Raw genomic sequence first — 26,069 nt, 5'->3', positions numbered from 1 at the left:
GGCGGGCCTGTCCATAGCATCAATGCCTTCCTCTTGCAGGAACTGCTGACACACTCCAGCCACATAAGGTCTAGCATTGTCTTGCATTAGAAGGAACCCAGGGCCAACCGCACCAGCATATGGTCTCACAAGGGGTCTGAGGATCTCATCTCGGTACCTAATGGCAGTCAGGCTACAGCCCTGCATGGCGAGCACATGCAGGGCTGTGCGGCCCCCAAAGAAATGTCACCCCACACCATGACTGACCCACTGCCAAACCAGTCATTCTGGAGGATGTTGCAGGCAGCAGAACGATCTCCACGGCGTCTCCAGACTCTGTCACGTCTGTCACGTGCTCAGTGTGAACCTGCTTTCATATGTGAAGAGCACAGGGCGCCAGTGGCGAATTTGCCAATCTTGGTGTTCTCTGGCAAATGCCAAACGTCCTGCACGGTGTTGGGCTGTAAGCACAACCCACACCTGTGGACGTCGGACCCTCATACCACCCTCATGGAGTCTGTTTCTGACCGTTTGAGCAGACACATGCACATTTGTGGCCTGCTGGAGGTCATTTTGCAGGGCTCTGGCAGTGCTCCTCATGCTCCTCCTTGCACAAAGGCGGAGGTAGTGGTCCTGCTGCTGGGTTGTTGCCCTCCTACGGCCTCCTCCACGTCTCCTGATGTACTGGCCTGTCTCCTGGTAGCGCCTCCATGCTCTGGACACTACGCTGACAGACACAGCAAACCTTCTTGCCACAGCTCGCATTGATGTGCCATCCTGGATTAGCTGCACTACCTGAGCCACTTGTGTGGGTTGTAGACTCCGTCTCATGCTACCACTAGAGTGAAAGCACCGCCAGCATTCAAAAGTGACCAAAACATCAGCCAGGAAGCATAGGAACTGAGAAGTGGTCTGTGGTCACCACCTGCTGAACCACTCCTTTATTGGGGGTGTCTTGCTTATTGCCTATAATTTCCACCTGTTGTCTATTCCATTTGCACAACAGCATGTGAAATTTAATGTCAATCAGTGATGCTTCCTAAGTGGACAGTTTGATTTCACAGAAGTGTGATTGACTTGGAGTTACATTGTGTTGTTTAAGTGTTCCCTTTATTTTTTTGAGCAGTATATATATATATATATATATATATATATATATATATATATATATATATATATATATATATATATATATATATATATATATATATATATATATTCCAAGATGTGCCCTTCTTTGCGAGGCATTGGAAAACCTTCCTGGACTGGTTGAATATGTGTTTGAAATTCACTACTTGACTGAGGGGTAGTTATTCAAAAATCATGTTAACCAATATTATTGCACACAGAGGAAGTCCATGTAACTTATTATGAAGGCACTGAACATGTACAGTACACTGTGTACATTGCAATACATGTTGCTGTTTTGTGTTATGTCTGTATTACAGGAGGTTGGTGGTACCTTAATTGGGGAGGACGGGCTCATGGTAATGGCTGGAGAGGAATCAGTGGAATGGTATCAAATACATCAAGCACATGGTTTGATGCCATTCCATTGGCTCTGTTCCAGCCATTATTATGAGCCGTTCTCCCCTCAGCAGCCTCCACTGGTCTGTATGGTCCTATTATTTTCTTAAGGCCCAATTGATGTACAGTATGTTCATTGTTCATTTTGATTAACGTTGCTGGAGAGGATTTGTTTCGTATTTCATCGTTTGTTGACATTTCTCCAAATACCAGTATCATAACAGAGCTTGCACTAGACTACTAGAGAATGGGATATCCATTGAAGTACCAAGCAGATGGATGGTCTTTTTTGATCAAGTTCAATACGAAGTCAATCGTGTGTGTGTGTGTGTGTGTGTGTGTGTGTGTGTGTGTGCTGCAAGTGAAACGCTGGGCAGTCTAGCCACTCACTCACCCAGTGTGCGTCCAAAATTACACCCTATTCCCTATATAGTGCACTACTTTTGACCAGAGCTCCACAGGGCTCTGGTCAAATGTAATGCACTACATGGGAATAATAGGGTGCCATTTTGGACATAGCCCAAGTGTGTCGCTGACTCAGTGCATCTCCCGTCCCATTGGTACAGCCCGGAAGTGAAACCACTCAGCGATTGGTTCCTCCAGACTGATTCGGCAGGCAACACCCAGTCCCTTATCAACTGGCCGTCCAGGTACAGGCTGTGTCTGACCCTCCCTCCCTCCCCTCCACATTCCCATCTCTTAACCTATCCCATCATGGCATTGCCGCATCTGACCTCACCCCCCATCAACATTAATGGGTGTTGCTGTGGTTTCATTTTATTGACCAAATTTTCCCCCTCCCCACCTCCATTCAGGTTGTCCAATGACTACAGACGTTTCTATCTCAATGACTTAGAGTTGTAGAGTTACTTACACTAAGTGCTCTATTGAGGTACTCTCTCTGTTTCTCCATGTTTCCCTGCTGAATAGGCCAGACTGAGGGAGAAAGGAGGATGATGCTGGGAGTCAGATAGTGGGGGAATTGTTTTTTTTGTCACGACTCATCCCCCACTCCTCTCTGTCTTGACTCAGCAGATATATCCTGTAATGTATCCTCTCTCACTCAGGCCCACACACACAGTCAGAGAAATGTGAAATTAGAGCTGGAAAAAGTATTGCTGTTAGCGCCATTAGCTCCTCTTCATTTCCTTTTTCTAGACTTCAACAATCAGATCATTGGATCTGTGCTCAAAGCAGTAGTAACTTTGTGATTACAGACAAACAATGGAGTCCAGTAGAGTTATGCTGACTAAATGTCTATATTCAAGACATTGACAGGTCTTTTGATATCATAGTAGACCATTTCTGACCCACTAAACCTGATTACCGGATTTAGTCATAAAGAAATGTGTCGTTCAGAGATGTGGAGAAAAGCAGACTAAGCTAACCTTCCACAGCCAGACCGTGGCCCTGTTACCCACCATATTCACAAAATGAGGAATAGCAACTTTGCTTAACTTTCCTCATAAGTCTATAGTTAAAGGTCCAATGCAGCTGTTTTCATCTTGATATCAAATAATTTCTGGGTAACAATTAAGTACCTTACTGTGATTGTTTTCGATTGAAATGGTCAAAAATAAACAAAATAGCTTCTTAGCAAAGAGCAATTTCTTAAGCAAGATATTTGTTACGATTGTCTGAGTGGGGAGGAGAAAACTGAAAACTAGTTGTTATTGGCAGAGCGGTTTGGAACTCTCTTATTGGTCTAACTAATTTACTGCTGGTGATGTCCCCAGGCAGGCCAAAGCTCCCATCCCACCAACACAGGCTGGAATTTCAGGCATTCTTTTCAAACAGGTCTTACACTAAAAGGGCATTATCATTATTTTCACAATTTCACAGTATTGTTCCAACGTCATAGTGTGGAAATGTATATAAAACACAGGAAAATCACGTTGCTGACTGCACTGGGCCTTTAAGGGAAAAATGGCAGTTTTCTTCTGAAGATATGCTATGTGAATCCAGGCCCAGGCCTGCTCAGCTGTGGAAGACTGCTGTGGAAGAGTCTTCCCGGACCTTGAGTAGTAGAGGCCAGTGAAGAGAGAAAGGAAAATAAGGAGAGGGCACTCTGTCAACTGTTCCATGAACATCTTCGATGTACTATAGGAAAATGGCGAAGAGCTGAGTGTTTTTATGCCATATGCTAGCCGCCTTCCAGAGAGATTAACCTGTACAATACTGCTGGCTTTAACTCTCCCAGAACCACAAAATCAAGTCTTATGGGAAAGAGCTACTGTTTTATATTTAACTACTGTTGGAAAAGCATTAGCCACCACCTGACAACAGCTGTAGCCTAGCGTGTTGTCAACCAACCGACCCCCACCATCATCCAGCATGTGATCTGTCTATGCTCTGCATCCGATTGATCCCCTGTTTGTTTAAGTTTGGTTACTTGGTGTTCATCATGTGTTTCTGATTAGTATCTCACTGGTCAGATGGTATTACATTCATATTTCTGGGTTATATCGTTGATGACATTTTGACCGTTTTCTCTAAATGGAGCCACGCTTGAATAAGAGAGGGGAAGTAGGCGGGGAAGGGAGGAGGTGAGGGAGGGATGGGGGCAAGGGTATGTTTGTGGCTGAAGGAAGGGGATGTGTTGGGCATTTACCATAATGTATCTCTCTGCACTCTCTGAGTTTCAGTACAAACTGGAGTGTGTTGTAAACCCTCTGTCTCTCCCTAAAGAATCAGATTTAGGGAAAGACTGGCCAGGGAGGAGGGAGTTCGAAAGAGGAGTCCAGAGCTGGGCCACCATGTCCCTGAGGCCCCCCTGTACAGGAGACACCCCCAGATCACCACCCGCTTCACAGCCTACCACCATGACCCCCAGGCTCCGCCGTATACTACCACTGACCCTCCAGGCCCCAAGACCTACTCTCACCACCAGCCTCAGCTCACCCGTTCTGGGCAGAGTGATGACCCCAGCTATCTGTCCATGACCACTGGCCCCGGTTCCAGGGCACAGCAATCCCAACAGCCTCCGCCAGAGGAGGAAGAGGAGATGGAGGGAGAAGTGGAAGAAGAGGAGAAGAGGGGAGCCCCTAGGGAGGGCAGACAGGAGGTGAAGACTGAGGGACTACTGAAGAGCAGGAAAGCTGTGCTGCCATCAGAGATCAGAGGAGTCCAGGGAGTGGGACAGGGGAGGGAGGCTGAGCCCAGAGGAGGGTACATGGGAAGAGGGGGAGGGAAAACCAGGATGAGATGGGAGGAATCGGACACAGACCCCGAACCAATCAGACCTACAGAACAACCCATGACCTGCCTGCAGGCCGCCGAGGTCAGAGCAGAGCTCAGAGCCTCCAGGGAGAAGGGCCAACAACCGTGGAGTGACAACGCCATCTACATCCAGAGAGGGGTTTCCCCCGCCTCCACCCACATCCAGAACAGGGGAGGAGGCCCAACCGCCACCACAATGACCACTGACGCCTTCAACTCCTCCATCCGCTCCTCGTCCGACACTGGGCCCCATGGGGGGCCATGGTCGTACAAAGAGGCAGCAGGCCTGCAGAGGGGGGCCATTGAAGATGGGATCAAAAATGCAGACCAGAGCCCACTAGAGACCAGGGAGACCAGGGATGCTCTTATCTCTGTGGCCAAGCTTCGTCACTCCTACCTGGAAAGTGCTACGACTGCTACTGCCCCAGTCGTCAGGAAACCTGAGCTGTAGGTGGTTCTGTAATACAGTGCTGCTCTACAATGCATTCTGCTAAGAGCTGCTGCTGGCTTCTCTGTTTGGAACTCACTCATCCGCTGCCTAACACGAAATTATAATCAGTGTGATTGTTTTCACTGTTTCTAACGTGTAGAAACACTCATCTAAAAGATGATACAGTATAGTTCTTCAATTGCGTACTGCTGGGAACTGCTGCTGGCTGGAACTCACTCACTGCCCTGCACTACCTAGCTAACACCAACCTCCTGACTGACTGAAATAATATTTTTGATTATTCTTAACTGTTTCTTCTACTTATAGAAACTCTCATCCAATCACTAACGCTAGCAGTAGTGTGTTTCGCGGGAGGAGGTTTGACTTGTTGCTTTCTCTTGGGGCTTACCTGATGGACAGTATTGTGTGTGTGTGTCTAACACACCATAGTGGCAAATCAAGCAAACTTCTGCATGAGTGTGGCCTTCATTGCTCCTCCAATTATAAAACCAGGGGTTGGGATTCTGTGTGGAGAAACAAATGAAAAGTATGTTTCAATTCTTAAATTACTCTTTTCCTGCTCTTACTTTTGTTCTCTCACCCTGCTATTTTTCTTTCCTTTCTTCATCGCCCGACCCTTCTCCGTCTCTTTGCTGTGCTCCAAAGAGAGGAGGAAATAAAGTGGGTGTACCCAGGGGGGACGGAGGTCCCCTGGAGAGGGGTGCGGGACAATATAGTGGTCCCATGGAAGGGGGACAGGGGCCGCAGGCCCAGACTCTACATCTCGCCTGGAGAGAGTAGAAAGACCTCCAAGAGGTTTAGGACCCAGCCCATCACCACCGCGGAGTGACAATTGTAAGGCCTTTCTCTGACACTGCCTGGTATAGAGGTCCTGGATGGCAGGAGCTTGGCCCCGGTGATGTACTGGGCCATACGCACTACCCTCTGTAGTGCCTTGTGGTCGGAGGCCGAGCAGTTGCCATACCAGGCAGTGATGCAACCAGTCAGGATGCTCTCGATGGTGCAGCTGTACAGAACATTTTGAGGATCTGAGGAACTATGCCAAATCTTTTCAGTCTCCTGAGGGGGAATAGGTTTTGTCGTGCCCTCTTCACGACTGTCTTGGTGTGCTTGGACCATGTTAGTTTGTTGGTGATGTGGACGCCATACAGTTGAAGTTGGAAGTTTACATACACCTTAGCCAAATACATTTAAACTCAGTTTTTCACAATTCCTGACATTTAATCCTAGTAAAAATTCCCTGTCTTATGTCAGTAAGGGAATAACCCCCTGAAATGGACGAAAATGAATGGGATCTTATTGGCACCGTACGAAACATATACACTATGTACAATACCACTCATTTGGACGCCGTTTCATTCATAACATATTGCAAATGCCAAGTGTCACACAGCAAAAATTCAATAGATGGTGAGCGTGCTCCACCGTAAATGTTCATATTGCAAATGCACATCAAGTCAAGACCCAAGGGTCAAATTTAGAAAATTTTAAAAAATGTATCACCCCCTTAAAGTGCTTTCTGGACCGAATTCTTTCAATTTTTTGTCAATTATACATGTATAAGATCTGTATGAACATAATTTTGTCACATTTTGTCTTTTTTTTTTTTTTTACATGTCCATAAGGCATATGTTTTGTCCATTTGCAATATGATTTCATAGGAAGTCAAAAGTTGAAGTCAAAAGTCAGTGAACCATTGCCAAATGGAAACAGTAGTCTGGCTTTTTATGGCGGTTTTGGAGCAGTGGCTTCTTCCTTGCTGAGCGGCTTTTCATGTTATGTCGCTATAGGACTCGTTTTACTGTGGATATAGATACTTTGGTACCTGTATCCTCCAGCACCTTCACAAGGACCTTCGCTGTTGTTCTGGGATTGACTTGCACTTTTCGCACCAAAGTACGCTCATCTCTATGAGACAGAACGCGCCTCCTTCCCTAGCGGTTTGATGGCTGTGTGGTCCCATGGTGTTTGTACTTGCGTACTATTGTTTATACAGATGAACGTGGTATCGTTAGGCGTTTGGAAATTGCTCCCAAGGATGAACCAGACTTGTGGTGGTCCACAATTTTTTTTCCTGAGGTCTTGGCTGATTTCTTTTGAATTTCCCATGATGTCAAGCGAAGAAGCACTGAGTTTGAAGGTAGGCCTTGAAATACATCCACAGGTACACCTCCAATTGACTCAAATGATGTCAATTAGCCTATCAGAAGCTTCTAAAGCCATGACATCATTTTCTGGAATTTTCCAATCTGTTTAAAGGCACAATCAACTTAGTGTTTGTAAACTTCTGACCAACTGGAATTGTGACAGTGAAATAATCTGTCTGTAAACAATTGTTGGAAAAATGACTTGTGTCATGCACAAAGTAGATGTCCTATCCGACTTGCCAAAACTATAGTTTGATAACAAGAAATTTGTGTAGTGGTTGAAAAACGAGCTTTAATGACTAACCTAAGTCTATGTAAACTTCCGACTTCAACTGTAACACACACACAGGCTCATCTAGAAACCTATAGATTCACCCTCCCTCCCTTCTATTCCTCCAATCTCTGATGGCCTAACCACAGACTCTAAGCTCTCTGGCCAGGCAGCAGAGCGTGACAGGAGATTAGAACCCAAAGGTCTGTTTCGTGGTTGCTGCGTGTATCCTGGCAGTGGACACTCCATGTGACCAGCGCTCGCCTCTATACGCTCGCCAGGGCGAATGAATCACTCCTATTGTTGTTGTTTACTGTTAAGGTCTAGCAGTCTGTTATGCCTTAGATTGGGCAACTCTCTCTGTTAGAAACTCTGATTTCTGTGCTTATGTCCCAAATGGCACCCGATTCCCCAAGGAGTGCACTATATTTGAATTGAGTTATTTGTTCCCTGGTCAAAAGTTGTGCATAATAGGGAATAGGGTGCCGTTAGGGACACATTCTGTTTAATATCCTAACACCACCTATCACGTTACCTCTGTTTCTACTGCTGGGAAAATCTACTGCTTTCTTTCTGCTCTCAATCTCTCATCTCTGTGTAGCTGTACTCACAGTAGCAGTCATTTGCCATCGATTTCCAACAACTTGATTTGATTGTCTATTAATAATGAGTTTTTTCTTTCTTTATTTCTTCTTGCCTTTTCTCTTGAAGGTCTTGTTTGAGCCCAGATCTACCAAGCACTGGTAAGTTATTTTTGAACTTTTTCTCCATTGGTAAAAGGAAAAAATTATTTGTAGATAACTTTGAACAGGTACATGCCATCGAATAAATGTAATATGTTTGCGTTCAGCTAAAGAACATGTCTGTCATTTTTGTTTTAATGATTCCCATTAATTAGAAAAGCTTAATGATTCAAGGCTTATCATTAAACGTAAACTACATGACCAAAAGTATGTGGAAATGTGCTCATCGAAAATCTCATTCCAAAATCATGGACATTAATATGGAGTTGTTTCCCCTTTTGCTAATATAACAGCCTCTACTCTTCTTTGAAGGCTTTCCACTAGATGTTGGAACATTGCTGCAGGGACTTGCTTTAATTTAGCCACAAGCATTAGTGAGGTCGGACACTGATATTGTGCGATTAGGCCTGGCTCGCAGTCGGCGTTCCAATTCATCCCAAAGGCATTAGATGTGGTTGAGGTCAGGTCTCTGTGTAGGCCAGTCAAGTTCAACACCGATCTCGACAAACCAATTCTGTATGGAACTCACTTTGTGCACGGGGTTATTGTCAAGCTGAAACAGAAAGGGCCTTCCCCAAACTTGCCACAAAGTTGAAAGCACAGAATCATCTAGAATGTCATTGTATCCTGTAGCATTAAGAGTTCCCTTCTGGAACTAAGGGGCCTAGCCCGAACCATGAAAAACAGTCCCAGACCATTATTCCTCTTCCACCAAACTTTAAAGTTGGCGCTATGCATTCAGGAAGGTAGTGTTCTCCTGACGTCCATCAAACTGCCAGATGGTGAAGTGAGATTCATCACTCCAGAGAATGCATTTCAACTGCTCCAGAGTCCAATGGCGGCAAGCTTTATACCACTCCAGCTGACACTTGGCATTGTGCATGGTAATCTTAGGCTGTTTGGCCTTGGAAACCCATTTCATTAAGCACCTGATGAACAGTTCTTGCGCTGACGTTGCTTCCAGAGGCAGTTTGGAACTCGGTAGTGAGTTGCAACTGAGGACAGAGGATTTTTACGCGCTATGCACTTTAGTGGTCCCATTCTGTGAGCTTGTGTGTCCTACCACTTCGCAGCTGAGACGTTGTTGCTCTTAGACATTTTCACTTCACAATAACAACACTTACAGTTGACCGGGGCAGCTCTAGCAGGGCAGAAATTTGACTTGTTGGAAAGGTGGCATCCTATGACAGTGCCACATTGAAGTCACTGAGATCTTCAGTTCGGGCCATTCTACTGCCAATGTTTGTCTATGGAGATTGCATGGCTGTGTGCTTGACGTTATACACCGGTCAGTAACTGGTGTGGCTGAAATAGCAGAATCCACTAATTTGAAGGGGTGTCCACATACTTGTGTGTATGATTCATAAAGGAGAAAGAAAAACATTTTAGTTATTATTGGTGCTCACAGTACAGTCGTGGCCAAAAGTTTTGAGAATGACACAAATATTAAGTTCCACAAAGTTTGCTGCTTCGGTGTCTTTAGATATTTTTGTCAGATGTTACTATGGAATACTGAAGTATAATTACAAGCATTTCATAAGTGTCAAAGGCTTATATTGACAATTACATGAAGTTGATGCAAAGACTCAATATTTGCAGTGTTGACCCTTCTTTTTCAAGACCTCTGCAATCTGCCCTGGTATGCTGTCAATTCACTTCTGGGCCACATCCTGACTGATGGCTGCCCATTCTTGCGTAATCAATGCTTGGAGTTTGTCAGAATTTGTGGGTTTTTGTTTGTCCACCCGCCTCTTGAGGATTGACCACAAGTTCTCAATGGGATTAAGGTCTGGGGAGTTTCCTGCCCATGGACCCAAAATATCGATGTTTTGTTCCCCGAGCCACTTAGTTATCACTTTTGCCTTATGGCAAGGTGCTCCATCATGCTGGAAAAGGCATTGTTCGTCACCAAACTGTTGCTGGATGGTTAGGAGAAGTTGTTCTCAGAGGATGTGTTGGTACCATTCTTTATTCATGGCTGTGTTCTTAGGCAAAATTGTGAGTGAGCCCACTCCCTTGGCTGAGAAGCAACCCCACACATGAATGGTCTCAGGATGCTTTACTGTTGGCATGAGACAGGACTGATGGTAGCGCTCACCTTGTCTTCTCCAGACAAGCTTTTTTCCGGATGCCCCAAACAATCGGAAAGGGGATTCATCAGAGAAAATGACTTTACCCCAGTCCTCAGCAGTCCAATCCCTGTACCTTTTGCAGAATATCAGTCTGTCCCTGATGTTTTTCCTGGAGAGAAGTGGCTTCTTTGCTGCCCTTCTTGACACCAGGTGATCCTCCAAAAGTCTTTGTCTCACTGTGCATGCAGATGCACTCACACCTGCCTGCTGCCTTTCATGAGCAAGCTCTGTACTGATGGTGCCCCAATCCCGCAGCTGAATCAACTTTAGGAGACGGTCCTGGCTTTTGCTGGACTTTCTTGGGCGCCCTGAAGCCTTCTTCACAACATTTGAACCGCTCTCCTTGAAGTTCTTGATGATCCAATAAATGGTTGATTTAGGTGCAATCTTACTGGCAGCAATATCCTTGCCTGTGAAGCCCTTTTTGTGCAAAGCAATGATGACGGCACGTGTTTCCTTGCAGGTAACCATGGTTGACAGAGGAAGAACAATGATTCCAAGCACCACCCTCCTTTTGAAGCTTCCAGTCTGTTATTCGTACTCAATCAGCATGACAGAGTGATCTCCAGCCTTGTCCTCGTCAACACTCACACCTGTGTTAACGAGAGAATCACTGACATGATGTCAGCTGGTCCTTTTGTGGCAGGGATGAAATGCAGTGGAAATGTTTTTTTGGGGATTCAGTTCATTTGCTTGTTAAAGGGGGACTTTGCAATTAATCTGATCTCTCTTCATAACATTCTGGAGTATATGCAAATTGCCATCATACAAACTGAGGCAGCAGACTTTGTGAAAATTAATATTTGTGTCATTCTCAACTGTACATAACACAGCTACGGTTCTACAGAGCAGAGCACTATACATCCATCTGGTTCCTATAATTACACACACACACTCACACACATGGTTAGTACCCACCCTCAGTTAGTCAGTCAGCAGTGTAGCACTGCGTCAGCCAAAGGGGATGCTTCCAAAGTGATGTCCTGTGGTGTTTCTCTTTTGTGTCCAAAATGGCACCCTATTCCCTTTATAGTGCACTACTTTTGACCAAAGGCCTTTTGGCCCTGGTCAAATGTACTGCACTACATAGGGAATAACCCTCTCAGATCACACCTGTATGACCTGTATGTAGTGTTTCCCCTAGGAATGTTTTCAGCAGGAGTTGCGGTGGGGCTGGGGGGGGGGGGGGGGTCTGGTGGTGCTAGTTGTTCTCATACTTCCAGTTATTGAGCAAACAACTATCCATTTAAAAGTGTGTCTCTGCAGAAATATATATATATATAGTGCCTTCAGAAAGTATTCACACCACTTAACTTATTCCACATTTGGTTTTGTTGCAGCCAGAATTCAAAGTTGATTACATAGATTTATTTTCTCAACCATTTTTTTTCTCAACCACAATACTACCTACCTAATTTTTTTAGAAAATGCTGTTAAGTTATTGAACATTAAATATAGAAATCTAATTTATGTTACATCTGTGAGTCTTTCTGGTTAAGTCTCTAAGAGCTTTCCACACCTGGATTGTGCAACATTTGCCCATTTTAGTATTTAGAAATTTCTTCAAGCTCTGTCAAATTGATTGTTTTTCATTGCTAGACAGCCATTTTCAGGTCTTGCCATAGATATTGAAGTAGATTTAAGTGAAAACTGTAACTTGGCCACACAGGAACATTTACTGTCTTTTTGGTAAGCAACTCCAGTGTAGATTGGCCTTGTGTTTTAGGTTATTGTCCTGCTGAAAGGTGAATTCATCTCCCAGTGTCTGGTGGAAAGCAAATTTGCCTGCTTAGCTCCATCCCATTTATTTTGTATCCAGAAAAACTCCCCTTTTCTTAACGATTACTAGCATTCCCTTTATTTTCAGGACAAAAAGTGAATTGCTTTGCCAATTATTTTATTTTAATGCTATTTTTGGGAATAATTGTATTCTGTACAGGCTTCCATCTTTTCACTCTGTCAATTAGGTGCTGGGTAGACCAGTGCTGGGTAGATCTGGGCTCAAATCAAGTTTTATTGGTCACATACACATGGTTAGCAGATGTTATTGTGAGTGTGCGTCTAGATCTGACAGTTAGCAGATGTTATTGTGAAATGCTTGTGCTTCTAGATCCGACAGTGCATCAGTATCTATCAGGTAATATTTAACAATTCCACAACAAAACGTAATATCTAACAAATTCCACAACAAAACCTGATACACACAATCTAGTAAAGGAATGGGATAGGAATATATAAATGTAAAATCTATGAATGAGCAGAGACAGAGCGGCTAAAATGCAATAGATACTATATAGAATAGATAGCGTAGGATACAGTATATACATATGAGAAGTAATGCGAGATATGTAAACATTCTAAAAGTGGCATTATTAAAGTGACTCCATTAAAGTGTTCCATTTATTAAAGTGGCCAATGATATCAAGCCACCTCTCTGTGCTATTGATGGCTGTTTAACAATCTGATGGCCTTGATATAGAAGCTGTTTTTCAATCTCTCTGTCCCAGCTTTGATGCACCTGTACTGAACCTACCTTCTGGATGGAAGCGGGGTGAACAGGCACTGGCTTGGGTGGTTATTGTCCTTGATTTATCTTTTTTTGTGACATCGGGTGTTGTAGGTGGAGGGCAGGTAGTTTGCCCCCGGTGATGCGTTGTGCAGACCGCACCACCCTCTGGAGAGCACTGTGGTTGTTGCCGTACCAGGCGGTGATACAGCCTGACAGGATGCTCTTATTTGTGCATCTGTAAAAGTTAGAGGGGGTTTTCGGGGACAAGCCACACTTTTTTCAGCCTCCTGAGGTTGAAAAGGTGCTATTGCGCCTTCTTCACCACACTGTCTGTGTGCGTGGACCATTTCAGTTTGTCGGTGATATGTATGTACACTGAGGAACATAAAACTTTACACCTTCTCCACTGCTGCCCAGTCGATGTGAATAGGGGGGTGCTCCCTTTGCTGTTTCCTGAAGTCCACAATCATTTATTTTGTTTTGCTGACATTGAGTGAGAGGTTATTTTCCTGAAACCACACTCCCTTACGGAGGGGATAACTACACTGTTTGTATTTGGCCATATTCCCAGTTGCCTTGCCATAATTAAATGCGATGGTACGTGCTTTCAGTTTTGCGCGAATGCTGCCATCAATCCATGGTTTCTAGTTAGGGAAGGTTTTAATAGTCACAGTGGGTACAACATCTCCTATACGCTTCCTTATAAACTCCTCACCGAGTCAGCGTATATGTCAATGATGTTCTCTGAGGCTACCTGGAACATATCCCAGCAATATTGAAGCGTGGAATCTGATTGGTCAGACCAGCGTTGGATAGACCTAAGCACAGGCGCTCCCTGTTTTAGTTTCTGCCTATAGGAGGTGAGCAACAAGATGGAGTCAGATTTGCCAAAAGGAGGGCGGGGGAGGGCCTTGTATGCATCGCGGAAGTTAGAGTAGCAATGGTCGAGCGTGTTACTCGCTCGTGTACTGCAAACAATACGCTGATAGAATTTAGGTAGCCTTGTTCTCAAATTAGCTTTGTTAAAATCCCCAACTACAATAAATGCAGCCTCAGGATAAGGTTTCCAGTTTGAAGTTCCTTGATGGTCATCTTGGTATCCACTTGTGAGGGTATATACAGCTCTGACAATAACCGAGGAGAGTTATCTTGGGAGATAATTCAGTCGGCATTTGATTGTGAGGAATTCTAGGTCAGGTGAACAAAAGGACTTGAGTTCCTGTATGTTGTTACAATTACACCATGAGTCGTTAATCTTGAAACATACACCTCCGCCCTTCTTCTTACCGGAGAGATGTTTATTCCTGTCGGCGCAATGCACTGAAAATCCCGTTAGCTGTACTGACTCTGACATCATGTCCCCAGCTAGCCATGTTTCTGTGAAACAGAGTATGTTACAATCCCGGATATCTCTTTGGAAAGCAACTCTTGCCCTGATTTCGTTGACTTTGTGAACTAGGGACTGGACATTAGCGAGTAATATACTCGGAAGCGGTGGGTGGTGTGCGCGCATCCGCGGCGTCGTTGTTTTTGGTCGGCCTCTGGAATCAGTTCAAATGCCCTGGGAGGTGCAGACAAAGGATCCGCTTTGGGAAAGTCGTAATTCCACTTTGACTATATGGGGTATTGTGTGTAGGCCAGTAACAGAAAATCTACATTTAATCCATTTTAAATTCAGGATGTAAAACAACAAAATGTGAAAAAGGTAAAGGGGTGTGAATACTTTCTGAAGGCACTTTATATTAAAAGAAATGGTGGGCCACTGCTGCTAAATTAATATAGGGGAAACACTATGTATGTCTGGCTCAGTCTCCCAGACACACTCACACCACATGGAAGTCTCGCTTGTCTTTGTTCTATAGACATTACAGATGGTGACCATCATGATGATTATAAACCTTTTGGCCTGTAGTACTCCACAGCACAAGCTGTGAGATCTAACTCAATTTGCAGCCATTGGACTGGCATTTAGTACTTACTTCACTACCGGTAGAACACACTAAGTAGGTTTTAAAGGATTCAAGCATGCTGTTTTATTATGGGAATTGGTTTTCAAGATTCTCAGACTCTCGCTCCATTTGAGACACTTGGAATTTTCCTTGTGATATTAATCTTGCTCTCTCTCTCTTCCTTCCCCTCTATCTCCCTTTTTTTGCCTCTCACTCTGTCTCTCTCTAGCCGATGAAGAGAAATTGGATGAGCGGGCCAAGCTGAGTGTTTCAGCCAAGCGTTCTCTCTTCAGGGTACGAAAGGACACGATGTTGCTTTGGTGTTTTCTCTCACCTGTGTTTACCTTGCTTGGAGGTAGCAATGACTGGACATGGCCTTTTTAGATGTACGCACATGCACACACGCGCATGTACACACACGCAGCAATGCACACACGCCTGCCCGTACGCATGCACACAAATGCACGCAGCATTCCTCCTCTGACTCAGTTACTCCACACATTGATGTGAGCTGAGCAGCTGACTCTAAGCTGGTGTTGGGCATGACACAGACGGACAGAGAGAAGTCATAGTAGCTGATGAAGTCATAGTAATGACATAGCATTTCAAGTAATAACGCCATTGCTGTCATTGGCATGATAATTCCAATTAGGAGTTGGCAAGAGAGCAGAAGCAGACTGGCACTCAGGCTAGGTCAAGCATGGCGATCATGTGCTTTCTTGTATCAATCTGTCTCATGCTAACGTCTTGTGCTACATCAAGATTAACTCTTTCCTCATATCATAAGACAAAGTCCACTCTCTATGCAAATGCCTCATTGTTAAGGTTTACAATATCAAACCTTGCAACAGCCATTTCTTACCCTATTTTGGTTGGGTACTTGGGTAACTCCAGTCTCTGGTTAACTGAACATATTTCTCTAGTTGATGTATTTGAATAAATGTATTTTCTATTGGATTATCTAAAACCAACGGATTTCTCTATTCTCTTACTCTTTTCTATTGAAGTATCAATCTATTCCCTTAAAACAGAGTTTGAGCTTTGAATTGGTTTGAAAACATGGAAGATGACTCTCGTCTCCCTGCATGGCCTCCCCAGGAGTTGGAGAGGAACACGAATGGGGGCTCCCCAAAACCCCCATTACGGAACGTGGCCATGGAGAGGCGACTGAGACGCACCCAGGACCGCTCCCATACCCAGCCAGTCACTACTGAGGAGGTGGTCAATGCTGCCACGTAAGTCCCAACTATACCTGCCTTTCCATTCCTCCATCTGCTTTGCGCTCGCTCTCTCTCGCGCTCTCTCCTAACCCAGAAACTAACCTAATTAGCCTGCTCCCAAATCTGTTTGTGCCGTCTTGCTAACTCCTATGGTCAGAGTTGGCGAGACGGCACAAACGGATCTGGTACCAGGTTATAACCTAACCACAACAGCTACAGTACACTGGTTGAATGTATCATTGGTTGTTTACTGGCTCCATCATCATGACGGAGATATTGTTGATGGAAGCTGACTAGCATTTGGTCCGAACAGAGTATTTGTCTGTGTGTAATTATATTAACCTTTGCTGAAATTTCAACCATCAATCTGTTCTCACAAGGTCAGGAGGGGTATTTGGATGTTTGGCACCCCCCTGTGTATTTTGAGGGAACAACTTGCATGTAAAATCTGTTGCATATATTACTCTATTTTCTCTTTTCTCTACACGTTATGCTGTTATACCATTGTCAATTTTGTGGTATCCAGGATCTCCTACAACCTCTCAAATGATGGAGCATAGAAATTGTGCTTTGTCAACTGGCCAATACAATGATACTGTATTTGTCCACACAGTAGGCTATGCACTGGACTGTACACCCTTTCTGTCTGTGTAGCATGGCCCTGGCCTGCATGAACTAGCCTGCCTTTCTGTTCATTTTCTCTCTCCCCCCCCCCCCCCCCCCATCTCCCTATCTGTGTGTAATTCCTCCTCCCAGCCTGCATGCGTCCTCACAGGAGAGTGCTGCAGCCAGGGAGCAGGCCAGCCAGGCCCATAATGCCCTAGAGGTCCAGAGGGAGGCACAGCGGACCTCCTCCAAGCTCTTCCAGACGTCTTCTCCTGAGGGGAACCAGCCCCAGGCCCAGAATCATGTATGTATTCATGAACTATGTATATTGTTTTAATATGTTTATAATCTGGTGTATGTATGTATCATCATTAGTATGCCATCCTATCCTGCCTTCCAGCCAGAACATACATTTTTTTAAGTTTGTGTTTTCTCTTCGATGGTTTTAAATGCATTGTATTGACATGTGTCAAGTAAATCAAATCAAAAACCCAGCAGGGCCAGGGGGACGCAGAGCCGGATCTGTCCACCTTAAGCTTGGCAGAGAAGATGGCTCTGTTCAACAGACTGGCCCAGCCAGCCACCAGGGTGATCCGCACCAGGCCTGATAGCAGGGGGCGCAGGGCCAACGCCCGTTACCAGACCCAGCCCATCACCCTGGGAGACCTGGAGCAGGTAGGGAGACAATGGAGCAGATATTATAGGAGGGGTTCTGACTGTATTCGTGTGTGACGTGGTCATCGTAGTGATTGTTGCTGTAATCGTATACTATCTATAACCCTTCTTATATAGTGTTGTCCCTTATCTAGTTCAACATTGATTCAAGCCTCTTATCCCCTTATTGACTTTCAACATCACCCATTGTGTGTTTAAATACCATTTCATAGAAATGACACACTCACAAACACACACCGTTTTCCTAAGTGTGTGAGACTGTGTGTGTATTCTCTGGTCCAGGAGCCCTCAGACACTGACCCCTGTGATGAGCAGGAGCTAGGTGATGGGTGCCAGTGTGACATCACACAAGTAAGGCTCTACCCACGGCATGGTGGCCAGGGAGTGGAGGCTGATGCAACTGGAGCTATGCTTAGCTCTTGGCAACACCAGCTTTGTCCGTATGTGCGTGACCAAAATTAAAAGATCAGATTCATTACTAAACATACATGTTTTGCTTTTGTTAGTTCTGTGAATAAAATAGCAATAGCATACAATTACTTAGAAAATGTATGGATTAATTGCTGATGCTCTTCTAATAAATCTGAGGCTGCTTCATTTGAAAGTGAAATACAGTATCATCTCATGCCGTAGCAGCTTTTGAAGAAAGCCTGAATTAATTAGCACTTGTGTGTCTTGTGCTCTAGCTCCCTGATTGGCCTGTGATGTCAATTAAGAGATTGTTGTGTGATGATGTGCGGACGAAGGCTCGGCATGGTTTCTCCCAAATGGCCCTCTATTCCCAATATAGTGCACTACACAGGAGGATGGTGGCACCTTAATTGGGGAGGACGGGCTGGTGATAATGGCTGGAGCGGAATTAGTGGAATGGTATCACATTTATGGTTTACATGTATTTGATGCCATTCCATTTACTCCGTTCCGGACATCATTATGAGCCGTCCTCTCCTCAGCAGCCTCCACTGTTGCACTACTTTTGGGCCCTGTCCAAAGTAGTGCACTAAATGGGGAATAGGGTGCCATTTGGGGTGCAGATGCTATTTCACTAAGCTGCTCTTTGGCATAAACAGACCCTCTGTGGGAGAGGAGAGGAAAAGGGAAGAGAATAAAAAGCTGCTCCCTTGTTCATTCTCTGAATGGAGGGATGGACTGAATGCAGTTTATGAGCCGATGTTGATCTCTCACCAGTCACTGTTAGAAACAAGGTTGTTGTGACTGAAAGAGAGGGACGAATAAAGGAATGGGCTTCTTGAGACTGTAGTTAGTGAGCCATACAGTATAGGGTTGACACAGACAGTAAAGTCTTAACATTATTCACTCCTAAATGGTGTCAAAGTTTGAGTACAGCTTGTTCAGACAGCATTGAGATCTGCCTACTTTGCTCTCATAAAGAGTACAACACTGTAAATGTACAGTACATTGTTGAAATCTGAGCAGATTACCTCAGAGGAAATACATTAGTTAGTTTTCTGTTGTGTGTTGTAAAAGTAATTTCTAGGTTTGTCCTTCGACTTAATAGATGAGGAATGTCCTTTAACTTGATTCTGTTTATACCACAAAAGGATATGGAAATTTTGTAACGACAAAGACGAGATGATTCATAAAAGTGAATGACTTTAGATGTTAGCATTCTTGATAAACATCAGAGAAATTGTCTTGTTATTTTCTCAGTTGAAAAGTGACGTTTGTGGGTCAATCCTAAATGAATGGACGATTGTGTCAATGTCTACTGATTCAGTGTTATTATTAGAGCATGATTCTGTGAATTGAGCGGGAGGGAGAGTGTGTGTGGCTGAACTCATCCTTTGCTTCACAGACTGTTGCAGCAGCTGCGTCGCATTCATAAGTGCACACCGTAGCAAAACGTTTTGTAACCAAAAACATAAACAAGTCACTACCTTTTTCGGTCAGTTTGCTTCTGTTTGGTGCCCAGTGAATATGACCCTGGACTCATTGTGCTTTGTGGTTGTCAGGAGGTGGGGGGACATGACTGGTTGGGCATGACTTTGTGACGTGGACCGTGATTGGCTAGGCAAACTGCAGTCCTTTTGATCCACACAGGAAGTGCAGTGGGTCAGCCTGTGATTAGTCAGCTTTATCTAGAGTTCCATTGTCTGTTGGTTAGCCTGCTGCCTCACTATTACTGTGCAGACGGACTCATCTGCTGAGGGAGCTTCTTGTCCACTCTAGCTGACTTTGTTTTTTCTCTCGGCCTCTCTCATCCCACTCTCGTCTCTGTCATCACACTCTTTTGTCTCTCTCATCCCACTCGCTTGTCTCTCTCTTCTCTCTCCCTCGCTCTCCCCCTTTTCCCTCGACCCAGATCCATAACGGGGCCAAGTTGGGCCAGCTATCCTCATCTGCCCTCAGACCTGGGGCCACGGTCTCCACAGACCATGCAGGGGACATCCACTTAGCCACTGGGGGTGGGGGTAGCCCAGCCGAGGCACCCAACCCTGGGTACTACGAAAGGTCCATCCCCCACCACCCTAGCCCTCCCACCCAGATCACAGAACCCTCCAATGCTGTCTGGAGGTCTGTGCCTGGCCCCCACCACCAAGCCTCTCTGGATCTCCAGGCGCACCAGGCTGACACAACCACCATCCTCCCCCAGGGAGAGGAGGGCGATCTGTGGGGAGGGAAGAGAGAGCTGCCCTCTCCGGAGGGAGGTGTCAGAAAGGCCCCCATGCCCCAGCCTCAGGCCTGGTCTGGTGGGAGGGAGTGGGAGGAGGAGCAGCGTTTGGCCAGGATGGGTGGTGGTGAGGGAGTGGAGCCCCAGCGTGTGTTGAAGGGGTCAGAGAGTGGTGGTGGTGGTCTCCACCAGGACCACAGGCAGCACCAGGAGCAGAGGGGCTATCTGAGACAGTCATCATTAGACCTCCAGGACCCAGACAGACACAGGTCAAAGGTCATCAGCACTGGTAAGCAGAAGCTATTCTGAAAATATAGTTTACCAAGCTACCAATTACTTCACACTGGAATAAGTAACCTACACTGAAGCTACCCTTAAGGAAAATATAGTGATAAATTATCATATCGAAATGTCATAGAGTACAAATTGCGAGAACAGATCACTCTGCAGTCAGATGTTAACAGAATGTGTAGTTTAGCCTATTAAACACAAAAACTATGTTTCAAGTGAGAATACTGGCAGGTCTGGTGCCGACAAAGAAAGGAAAGTCTTGCACACCCATATTATTGTTTATTTTTGCAGAACAAGTAGTGTGTAGTTCCAGTAGTTGGCTACATAGCAAAAAAGTAATTAACTACTGAAAACACTAACGAGATTTAAGTTTAGTTCAACTACCAACAAAAATGTAGTTAAATGACATGTAGTTCACTACTCCCCAGCAATGCTGGTAAGACAGGGGGAAGGAGGGAGGAAGGGTTGTCTTTTCTGTTTGTCTTTCACTTTCTCTCACTCTGCCTCTCTTTCGCTCATGCTTTAAAAAATCCACATCAAATTCTTAGAAATTCTCCACTCTCTCACTCTCACACTTGCTCACACACACACACACACACACACACACACACACACACACACATACAGTTGAAGTCGGAAATTTTTCACAATTACTGACATTTAATCAGAGTAAACATTCCCTGTCTTAGGTCAGTTAGGATCACCACTTTATTTTAAGAATGTGAAATGTCAGAATAATAGTAGAGAAAATGATATATTTCAGCTTTTATTTCTTTCATCACATTCCCAGTCGGTCAGAAGTTTACATACACTCAATTAGTATTTGGTAGCATTGCCTTTAAATTGTTTAACTTGGGTCAAATGGTTCGGGTAGCCTTCCACAAGCTTCCCACAATAAGTTGGGTGAATTTTGGCCCATTCCTCCTGACAGAGCTGGTGTAACGGAGTCAGATATCTAGGCTTACTTGCTCGCACACTCTTTTTCAGTTCTGCCCACAAATTTTCTATGGGATTCAGGTCAGGGCTTTGTGATGGCCACTCCAATACCTTGACTTTGTTGTCCTTAAGCCATTTTGCCACAACTTTGGAAGTTTGCTTGGGGTCATTGTCCATTTGGAAGACCCATTTGCGACCAAGCTTTAACTTCCTGACTGATGTCTTGAGATGTTGCTTCAATATATCCACATAATTCTCCTTCCTCACGGTGCCATCTATTTTGTGAAGTGCCCAAGTCCCTCCGACAGCAAAGCACCCCCACAACATGATGCTGCCACCCCGTGCTTCACGGTTGGGATGGTGTTCTTCGGCTTGCAAGCCTCCCCCTTTTTCCTCCAAACATTATGATGGTCATTATGGCCAAACAGTTATATTTTTGTTCCATCAGACCAGAGGATATTTGTCCAAAAAGTACGATCTTTGTCCCCATGTGCAGTTGCAAACCGTAGTCTGGCTTTTTTATGGCGTTTTTTGAGCAGTGGCTTCTTCCTTGCTGAGCGGCCATTCAGGTTATGTCGATATAGGACTCGTTTTACTGTGGATATAGATACTTTTGTACCTGGTTTCCAGCATCTTCACAAGGTCTTTTGCTGTTATTCTGGGATTGATTTGCAGTTTTCGCACCAAAGTACATTCATCTCTAGAACGCATCTCCTTCCTGAGCGGTATGATGGCTGCGTGGTCCCATGGTGTTTATACTTGCGTACTATTGTTTGTACAGATGAACATGGTACCTTCAGGTGTTTGGAAATTGCTCCCAAGGATGAACCAGACTAGTGGAGGTCTACAATTGTTTTCTGAGGTCTTGGCTGATTTCTTTTGATTTTTCCCCATGATGTCACGTAAAGAGGCACTGAGTTTGAAGGTAGGCCTTGAAATACATCCACAGGTACACCTCCAATTAACTCAAATTATGTCAATTAGCCTATCAGAAGCTTCTAAAGCCATGACATCATTTTCTGGAATTTTCCAAGCTGTTTAAAGGCTCAGGCAACTTTGTATGTAAACTTCTGACCCACTGGAATTGTGATACAGTGAATTATAAGTGAAATCATTTTTCTGTAAACAATTGTTGGAAAAATGACTTGTGTCATGCACAAAGTAGATGTCCTTACCGACTTGCCAAAACTATAGTTTGTTAACAAGACATTTGTGGACTGGTTGAAAAACGAGTTTTAATGACTCCAACCTAAGTGAATGTAAACTTCCGACTTCAACTGTACATGCATACATACAGTGCCTTCAGAAAGTATTCACACCCTTTAACTTTTTCCATGTTGTTGTATTAAAAAGTGGGATTAAATTATCAAAGTGGAAGAATAATTATAACATTTGTAAACAAATATATCTTGATTAAAAAAAGTATTCAACCCCCTGAGAATACATGTTTGAATCATCTTTGGCAGCGATTACAGCTGTGAGGCTTTCTGGGTAAGTCTCTTTAAGAGCTTTCCCCACCTGGATTCTGCAACATTTGCCCATTTATTAATTTCTAAATTATGCAAATCTGTCAAGTTGGTTGTTGATCATTGCTAGACAACCATTTTCAGGTCTTGCCATAGATTTTCAAGCAGATTTAAGTTAAAACTGTAACACAGCCACTTGGGAACATTCACTTTCTTTGTAAGCAACTCCTGTGTAGATTCTGCCTTTTGTTTTAAGTTATTGTCCAGCTGAAAGCTGAATTCATCTCCCAGTGACTGGTGGAAAGCAGACTGAGCCAAGTTTTCCTCTAAGATTTTGCCTGTGTTTACCTCCACTCTGTTTATTTTTTATCCGTAAAAACTCCCCAGTCCTTAACGATTACAAGCATACCCATAACATGATGCAGCCGCCACTATGCTTGAAAATATGGAGAGTGGTACTCAGTAATGTGTTGTATTGGATTTGCCCCAAACATAACACTTTGTATTCAGGACAAAAAGTTAATTCCTTTGCCCACATTATTTTTGCAGTATTACTCGAGTGCCTTGTTGCAACAGGATGCATGTTTTGGAATATTGTTTATCTGTACAGGCTTCCTTCTTTTCACTCTGTCAATTAGGTTAGTATTGTGGAGTAACTACAATGTTGTTGATGCATCCTCAGATTTTCTCTTATCACAGCCATTAAAACTCTAACTGTTTTAATGTCACCATTGGCCTCATGCTGAAATCCCTGAGCAGTTTCCTTCCTCTCCGAGTTAGGAAGAGCGCCTGTATCTGTGTAGTGACTGGGTGTATTGATACACCATCCTACGTGTAAATTCTAACTTCATCATGCTCAAAGGGATATTCAATGTCTGCTTTTTTTTTTTACCCATTTACCAATAGGTTCCCTTCTTTGCGAAAAATCTCCCTCGTCTTTGCTGTTGAATCTGTGTTTGAAATTCACTGCTCAATTTAGGGACCTTACAGATCATTTGTGTGGTACAGAGATGAGGTAGTCATAAAAAAAATAATGTTAAACACTGTTATTGCACGCAGAGTGAGTCCATCCAACTTATTTTGTGACTTGTTAAGCAAATGTTTACTCCTTAACTTGGTTAGGCTTCCCATAACACAGGGGTTGAATACTTATTGACTCAATACATTTTACCTTCATTTGTAAAAAAAAAAATAATAATAATTCCACTTTGACATTATGGTGTATTGTGTATAGGCCAGCTACAAAATCTAAATGTAATCCGTTTTAAATTCAGACTGTAACACAACAAAACTTCAAAAGGTCAAAGAGTGAGGGAGGAAGCGTTGTTTCGGTCTCTGGACATAAACCCCATTGAAAACCTATGGTTTGAATTGAAGAGGGCAATCCATAAGCACAAACGAAGGATATCAAGGATCTGGAAAGATTCTGTATAGAGTAATGGTCTAACATCTCTCCCAACGTGTTCTCCAATCTCATCATTATTTTGTGAAAGAGGCTCGGTGTCTTTATCCTCGTAATGGGAGGGTGCTGGATTGAAAACAGGGGTGCCAATCATTTTAACAACCAAAGTTTAGATTTGTTTTTATTACTTAAACACAATCTATTTCTCTGAGCAATTGTATTAGTATAATTTCAATTTTTTTCAGCATACAATATACCTCAGTATTTGTTTTATTTATTTTATACAGTCTTTTTTGCTTTTCTTTATCAGTGGTGCCAATAATTCTGATCATCGCTTGGCTGTGTGTTTGTGGGAGAGTTATGAAATTTTTTCCGATGCCGACCATCTGACAGATCACATTAGCTCAATCAAATTCATTTATTTCCCCCTTGGTACACCCACTATGGCTCCTGTTGTAAAGTAAATCCACGTCGACTACTCGCAAAAACATCAACATAGCCAATGCTACGACACAGTGTAAACTTAAGTGTTAAGCTGCAGATATACCAGAGATGCTGTATCTCTCTCATCAACAAAAAAAAACTTCCTGTGTTGTGTGTCTTTGAATTATGTTCACACACAGTGTCTGTGGTTTTCAAGCTTTCCCTTATTTGACAATTCACTGTGGGCGCAGACTCTAGCAAGCTCTCCCTGTTTTGTCTTGTCAGTCTGTATCAGCGTTTGGCATTTCCCGCAGCCTGTTAGTGCACGGACCAGTCGAGAGCGAGAGACTCTCTTATGGTGTGGCATCTGTAGAGGGAGGTTCGCTGTACACAACTAGAGTAGCAATAGGGCGGAGTGTTTTAACATTGTGAGAATGTTACGCTTTTCTACAGCTCTTTTAGAGATTTTTGAATGTGTTTGCAAACATGATTGTGCTAGGGGAGCTCTCCTAACTCCTTCCTTTGTGTGTGCAGAGCTGCCAGACTCTAGTGTGTCCTCATCGAGAGCAGCAGAGCAGCTAAGGAGTGCATCTCTCTCTCCACACACACTGCTGCCTCAGGCTCGGGAGCTGGGCGGCGTGGACACACACACGGACGGCAGCAGTGGTCTGGGACACACACACAGCCTGGTCCAGTCAGAGCAAGAGGACATAGAGCTCTCAGAAGCCATGTCGGCCAGACAGATGTCCATCAAAGACAGGTGAGTTCCTTTTCTTTTTCTCATCAAAGAAACCCTGGTTGATTAGGGAAAGCCTTTTGTATGTAGGCAGTTGTCTCTAGACAGCTTGTTTTGCTTACCATCCTCCAGTTTCCCATTTCACAGGCATTAAACTGTTTTAAAGTCACCATTGGCCTCATGGTGAAATCCCTGAGCGGTTTCCTTCCTCTCCGGCAACTGAGTTAGGAAGGGCGCCTGTATCTTTGTAGTGACTGGGTGTTTTGATACATGATCCTAAGTGTAATTAATCATTTTTGGCAAGGCAGTTTTGGTCATTCTTTGTACAGTATGTGTGAGAGCATATGACATTCTCTGAATCATTGTCGGATTGGGCTGTGTTTTTGAATGCAGTGTAGTCCTGTTTGTTTCAGTCTGTCAGACGGGACAGCAACAGACACATGCATTATTTGAAGTGTTGTTGACTCATGTTGGATATTGACACTGACTCAGTCAGTATGTTTACGCTTTGTGGACTTTTTGATTTGCATGAGGTCAAAATTATAAGATGTATTGTTTTATTTTCTTGTTCTTATATTAGTATGTTCGATAGAGATGGGAGAGAGTTAGAGACTTACCTTGATTCTCATTGTGGAATGTGAGTTGCAAGAGAGATGGAAGGAAAGAGTGAGAGAGAAAGCGAGGCAGCACTGGGTGCGTTTTGACATGAGTTAAAGGGATTTGTTTTGGGCGGTAGGGAGGGAGGTTGGTTGGTT

General features: G+C 44.1%; 1 protein-coding gene across 1 annotated transcript in view; it reads left to right on the top strand.

The window, feature by feature from the left end:
* Positions 1-26,069, top strand: part of LOC115195879 (supervillin) — a 120,907-nt gene that overhangs the window by 29,041 nt on the left and 65,797 nt on the right. The window contains exons 7-14 of the mRNA XM_029756206.1: positions 8,306-8,337; positions 15,157-15,221; positions 16,026-16,162; positions 16,904-17,057; positions 17,249-17,428; positions 17,711-17,779; positions 19,752-20,349; positions 25,113-25,338. Of these exons, the coding sequence (XP_029612066.1) occupies positions 8,306-8,337; positions 15,157-15,221; positions 16,026-16,162; positions 16,904-17,057; positions 17,249-17,428; positions 17,711-17,779; positions 19,752-20,349; positions 25,113-25,338 (1,461 nt within the window). The remainder of the gene's footprint in view (positions 1-8,305; positions 8,338-15,156; positions 15,222-16,025; positions 16,163-16,903; positions 17,058-17,248; positions 17,429-17,710; positions 17,780-19,751; positions 20,350-25,112; positions 25,339-26,069) is intronic.

Source organism: Salmo trutta, chromosome 6 (assembly GCF_901001165.1).
Source record: "Salmo trutta chromosome 6, fSalTru1.1, whole genome shotgun sequence".
NCBI lineage: Eukaryota > Metazoa > Chordata > Actinopteri > Salmoniformes > Salmonidae > Salmo > Salmo trutta.
This window is presented reverse-complemented; position numbering and strand designations above follow the sequence as displayed.